Raw genomic sequence first — 6,720 nt, forward strand, 5'->3', positions numbered from 1 at the left:
GGGCCCCCGTCAAAGTCCATTGAAAAAACAATAAAATACAAAAAAATACATATGAATTTAAAAAACAATAATAAAATACATAAGAAATTAATTATGTATTTGCATTTTTTTTTAAATATTAGTTAGAAATGTAATAATTGATACTCCACATAAAAAATTAGCATTCTACTAGCTATATAAATTGAGTTAAAAGCAAAAAACATACAAAAGACAAAATTTAGGGGAAATTTCATACGCTTATTTGCATAAATAACTAATTAAAAATATATATATATTTTAATTTTACCATACAGTCTTGTATTTTACATCAAGCTTTACGCGCGTGCAAATTTTCGCGGTGATCGCGCGATCAGCGGCCAAGATCTGAGGGGGGGGGGGTGTCAAATAGACCCCCCCCCGTATATACTGGTCTGAAATAGCCCAGTTAAGATAGGGTTAAGATTTACATATTAGCGACTCTGGGAGTAATAAGTCGATGGTTTGGATGTCCATACTAAGACAAACGATTCACGCACACGTGTACGTACCCTCACACACAAGCCCAAATGAACCCACACGCTCACACACATGAACTTTTACAAAAATAAAAGACAATTCGATGAATTTTGATAAAGAAATATAAATCAATGTTTAGATATGGAGAAGAAAGGGGGAGGAGGGATGTGGATGTCAGGGAGTGGGCGTCGGTGCGTGAGTGAGCGTGTTCGGATATAAGGTATACAGTGGGTTCGACCCCCAACATCACTGGGGCCAATACACTTGAACATGGTCTTAATGACTACCTTGGTCTTAATTTCCTAAGCAAATATTTTTCGTGGCTTCCATACCCTAAAAATACCGAAAATTTTATGTTTTCATGCAAAGAATAGAAAAGTTTAATTTGTCTCCCAGTTTAGCATTGCTGATACCCTTTGCACTATCATGAGCATACATCGTCGGGCTGCGAAAAACAATCCTTAAAGTGCAGGTGTCCACATGGACGTAACCAGATTTCTTATTCTGGGGTGGGGGGCATGCAAGAAGCGTAAATATTTTCGAAGAAACCTGAAAACGAAACGACCGAGCTCCTTAAAGGGGGCGCTTTTGAATTTTCGAAAGTGAAAGGATTTCGTGTACACTTTTGTTGAATTTAATGAAAATTTTCTGTAAAAAAAGGAGGTTTTATCATTTCTGGGGACAACTACAACCTGCCCCGCTGCATACGGCCATGGGTGTCCACGTAATAATTCCAGTGCTAATAGTTAAATTGTATATAATCTGAGACAATGATAGTTGTTTCGCATTTCATGTTAGAATATAGAGCTTAGTCAAGATTGTAAGATACATGTATATATATACTGTATAATATATAGTATATATATATATGTCAAAAAAAACTTTTTATCCACTTATCATATTATGATAAGTGGATAAAAAGTTTTTTTTGACACAATATTACTCTTCACTTTCATTTGGTATAATGATAGGAAATCTTAAAAAGGTACAAATATACCCTAGCGGTAAAGATTGTGCAAAAACAAAACACAGTCTAGTTGGCAAACGGAAATTGCCCGTTTGTCTCAACGTCCCTCGTAACAACTAATGGAAGATAGGTTCCGGGGTTCTAGTTCCGTTCACGATGACGTCACCATCACAGACAGGAACCCACAAAGCATTGAATATGCCACATCAGAATGCAAATTCACTTTGACAGCAACATACATGTAGCTCTCTTACGAATTCTTCATTTTCAAAATGGCGTCATCCAAGAACAATCCATACAGTTTAGGAGACGACTTGACATGCGGTATATGTGAGGGAAAGCTCCGAAATGGACAGTTCTTGAAGTGTTTTCATACATTTTGTGATCAGTGTTTGAGGCAGGAGAAGAAACGGGAGTCGGGGAGACCCAAATCAGAAAGTTTCGCTAGCATTGGAAATAGTGCAATTAGTGTAGCGCAGGGTGTCTTTAGAGTAGCAGCAAACCTATTTACATTAGACCCTGATGGAGAGGAAATTCAAGGACTTCAACTCCCAGCCTGCCCGATTTGTAAACGCAATGGGAAGGCAGAAACTCAGAATTCCAGGCAGTATTACTTTCCAAATATTTTTGCAGAGATGAAAATCGGGAATGTGGATTTCACGGAAAAACTTCGTGGGAAAGCTAAATCAAGTGATACTTTAACCTGTGAGTCGTGCCAGGATAACAGTTGCAAGGCAACGTCTTTCTGCAGCGATTGCAAACAATTCATCTGCGCAACCTGCGTCGTGGCACACAAGAAATTATCCGTGACACGAAATCACTCGATCATCTCAACAGATGAGATCAAGGGAGGAAAGAATCTTGTTGACGTCGACAATGCTCACACATACACAACATGCAGCAGCCATCCAACGTCGCTCTCCACGAAGCTGTGCACCATCTGTCAGGTGGCTATCTGCACTGATTGCGTGTCTTCCGAAGATCATCGAATGCACCTTTGTATAGATGTCAAGGATGGTATCAAGCCATTCCTGGACGAAGCAATTAGCATAGTCAACAGATTCACACCATCAAGGTTTGATAAAATGCTCATGGCACACCTTGAGCATAAAAAGGCCATTGCGGACAAGGCCGAAGAACTTCGAAAACAGATCATTGAAGATGCTGATATTGCCAGGGCAGAGCTCCTGCAGCAGCTCGAGGACAAGAAAATGTCCATGTTGGCGAAGGTGTCCAGGGTCGAGACTGACTCAACTAAAGCAACCAATGAGCTCATCAAATCTTTGGAGGAGCTTCGAGTAAAGGCGACCACAGCAGAGAACTACGTTGATGTCCTCAAGCGTAGAGGTACTGTATCCAATATATTGATGGCAAGACGTGGAGGTTTCCTAGATCTTCTGAAAGATCTGACAGCCGAGATTGCCAACAAAGAATCATCAAAGACTCAGGGAACCCTTAGATTACACACAACATCTTTCCCTTTTCCGCGATACCAACTCAAATGGTATTCACCTCTGTACTGTGAATGAGTACTATTTTTTTTCTCAAAAAGCCCTTTAAAATAAATGTGAGGGTAAAAAAGTTGGTCCTTCTCATCATCATCGGTTTTCTAGATGATTATTTTGCTCGGTAGTTCAAAGTGGTGCTCATAATTATGATATTGATGATGATGTTTTATGGTTTCCTTGTTTAAATTTAGACATGCTCATACTTTTAGAAAGTGCACTTCAATCAACAGATTCGAGATATGACAAAAACGGAAGTATAAACGGCACGCACTATTAAGCCAGCGCTACTTAGAGATTACAAAGCGTTGTGTCATAAAACATTTTTTTACTATGGTTATATTTTATCATTGCTATGACAACGACAAGAAACAAATATAATTGTGATACTTATATATTGATCCATGATGATAATAACAACTCCTAACATATGTATATTGAATAAAAAAGCGATAAATGTTGCATGTTAAGACTACACAATAAGAATAACAATCAAACACATTTTTGGATTAGGGGATTTATTTCAAGATAAAGTTTTTGTAGTTAAATATACGTAAATATGAATTTATTGTTACATAATTTAGTAAGTTATCTTGATTATTATGAATCATATTCAAACCATTATAGTTCGTTTTGAAAATCGTACGTCTACTTATCCTAGTTCGATACAGGTCATTAAATGAGACCAAAATTTGAAATTACAATGGCTGGGTTCATATTCATAAGATATTTAGAGATCGAAATATTTGTTCATGTGTTATATTTGGGTATGGATTTCGCTAGAAATGACATGAAGATATGTTTAGAATATTACACTGAATATCTAAAGGAAAAAATGGGGACTAATGATAATTTAATGACATTATTTCTTAACGACATTACTTCATTACCAATACACTCTAAAAAAACGAAAAGCCCATTTAGCTCTTAAATGTTAAAGAGCGTGTATGGTGACTGCACTTCGAAGTGCTGATTTGTCTAGTTCAAATTTGAACGAGAAAAATCAGCACTCCGAAGTGCAGTCATTATACACGCTCTTTAAAGGGGAATGAAACCTTTGAAACAAATAGACTTGTGTAGAAACAGAAAAATCAAAGAATAAGAATAAAGAAAGTTTGAAATCGGACAAATAATGAGAAAGTTATGAGCATTTGAATATTGCAATCACTAATGCTATGGAGATCCTCCCATTGGCAATGCGACAAGGATGTGTGATGTCACTGATGAACAACTTTCCCTTTGGTGGGCTATAAAATACCCTCAAAATGTATCTTTTTGCTTTTTCTAATGATGATACAAACTCTTTATCCATGATGTATTCTTAGAAATATGTAATACATGCCCTTATGTAGAAAGAACACATGATCTATGGATAGATGTGATAAAAGAGGCAATTCAAGTGAAATATATACTAAAGTAATGGGGAGAGTTGTTCACAAGTGACATCACACATCTTTGTCGCATTGCCAATTTGCTATCTCCATAGCATTAGTGATCGCAATATTCAAATGCTCATAACTTTCTCATTATTTGTCTGATTTTTCTCTAACTTTTGTTGATCTGTTTCTTTGATTTTTCGGTTTTCACACAAGCTATCTTGTTCCAATGGTTTCATTCTCCTTTAAGAGCTAAATTAGCTCTTCGTATCTCTTCGTTTTTTAGAGTGTAGGTGTCCTTGTGCAAATCGATGTTATCATTTATGATTTTGATGCCCATGATGGACGATTAACGTAATATTATTTTTAATTTACAAATCGCACTGATTTGAATAAATATAATTTAGAATATTCATATATTATGTAATGATATTTCAATTAATCAATATATCGATCAAGACAATCGATGTATCAATCAAATAAATGATAAATCCATTCACTAATCAACAATATATTGAGTCGTCGATCATAATTGACAAGGTCATTATACCATCTACTAATTATGTAATAATGGCATTAAAACACAAACAGTGTTGCAGTTTCATTAACGAAAATAGAAATATACAATACGCATTCTGAAAAAATTAGTCAAAGTTAATAGATCAGTAGTCAGGTGGATGCAACCGATATGCCTAGTCACAATTCGTACTATATTCTAGTCAGAAATAAATGCGCTCTCTATATGATGAAATATGACCAGAGAAATAATGGAACGATAATGGAACTGTAGCACACAGCTAGTCATTTAAGTAATTTAAGATGGTGACTTAGTTTCATGGAATCCCTTAAAACAAGTGCACATTTGTCCATTCAACTAACCAATGATCGAATGTTTCGGCCAAAGAGAGACAAAAATAACCCTTTTGAAACGTCAAGACATGCTAGTGCATTTAAAGCTCCAAATATAAGGTTATAGGTAAAAACATAAGAGTACGTGACTGACAAATCAATCGATTGATAAATACACTGTCACAAAAGTCACATAGATCAACAGTCACAAACCAATCCATGAATGATAAGATTTATTATTCAATCAGTAATTACTAATCATCATTACCAAAAAAAATCCACCTTCAATAAAAATTATTTTTACAACTGACGCAATATTGATCGTAAAAAAAAATTATTAATCAATCAATCAATCAATCAGGTCATGATCTGCACAGTTAAAATGTTGGGCAACATACTGTCCACTTTGTTGGGTAATGTATCTTGGTAATAAAAATATAAATATTCTGAGCAATTATTATCCAATTGAGCAAATTTATATACCCAATTATTACTTTTTATTACCCAACTTGAACAGATTTAACCAATAATTATGTGAACAGCATGTTGCCCAGTGTTGGTTAAAAATTGTTCATTTTTTGCTTAACTATTTTAAGAGCGTGCAAAAGCCACTCGACTTATTAAAAACACTTATTGATTTAGCAATCAATGTACAGATTATTACCTACAAAGTGCTAATATTTTTGCATGGCTGATACGATATAAAATTTAATTGAAAAAAAAAATAACATCCACCGCCCGTCTATACTCATTTGATTACATATGTCTGTATTTGTACTTTGTTATTGGTTGTGTTATCTATTTTTTGAGGGGCCCACATTGTACAAGCATTGCTTTTTAGTGGGTCCCTCCATTTCCATCTTAATTTAATTTCTATTGAAAAATAGTATACTTGTTTAAAACCTCCAATGTGTTGCCCAAATTGTGTATGTGTTTTTCACAACATATGTATTATTATTTTTGTTTCTTTGCAACGGATACAAATACTTATGTTTATATATGGTATACAATTTTTTTTGTTTGATGGAAGTGAAATAAATAAAATTGAATTGAATCTATACTCTTGAATTCCCGGTATCACAATACTAATAATAGAATGAATGGATTATTCATCAAAATGAAACATCTATATAAATCAGTGTGACAGTCAGTCAAAGAAACCAAACAGGCTGACATCATCAATCATTCAAGCAAATGTTAAAGCATGATACTTGAACATTCATTACCAAACAAGCAACACTGATTTCTTTCCATCGTTTGTGTACCTCCTGACAATGGTGTATTAAGCCAAAAATGAGAGGGTAAATACGTGAATTCTCGTGCAATATCTTTAAATTTTCTGCCAGCGAGCGAGAAAATTTATGATGCATTCCCCTTTCTCCTTTTTCTGTTTTAATTTTTTCTTGATCTTTTTTTTTTTTGGAGGGGGGGGGGGGCTAAAGCCATCAACAAAACAATGCCCTTTGTACTCGAAGCAAAGCAACTTCCAAGGACATCACGGATGCTTCGCTCGGAAGTATCTGGTATG

At 35.1% G+C, this 6,720-nt stretch overlaps 1 protein-coding gene across 1 annotated transcript; it reads left to right on the plus strand.

Annotated features, from left to right (window-relative positions):
- Window positions 1–1,648: 1,648 nt before the first annotated feature.
- On the plus strand, window positions 1,649–3,183 carry LOC121423802 (tripartite motif-containing protein 45-like). Its single transcript, XM_041619293.1, has one exon. The coding sequence runs from the start codon at window positions 1,735–1,737 to the stop codon at window positions 2,989–2,991; it is 1,257 nt and encodes a 418-aa protein (XP_041475227.1). The 5' UTR covers window positions 1,649–1,734; the 3' UTR covers window positions 2,992–3,183.
- The last annotated feature ends 3,537 nt before the right edge of the window (window positions 3,184–6,720 follow it).

Source organism: Lytechinus variegatus, chromosome 11, assembly GCF_018143015.1.
Source record: "Lytechinus variegatus isolate NC3 chromosome 11, Lvar_3.0, whole genome shotgun sequence".
Lineage (NCBI taxonomy): Eukaryota > Metazoa > Echinodermata > Echinoidea > Temnopleuroida > Toxopneustidae > Lytechinus > Lytechinus variegatus.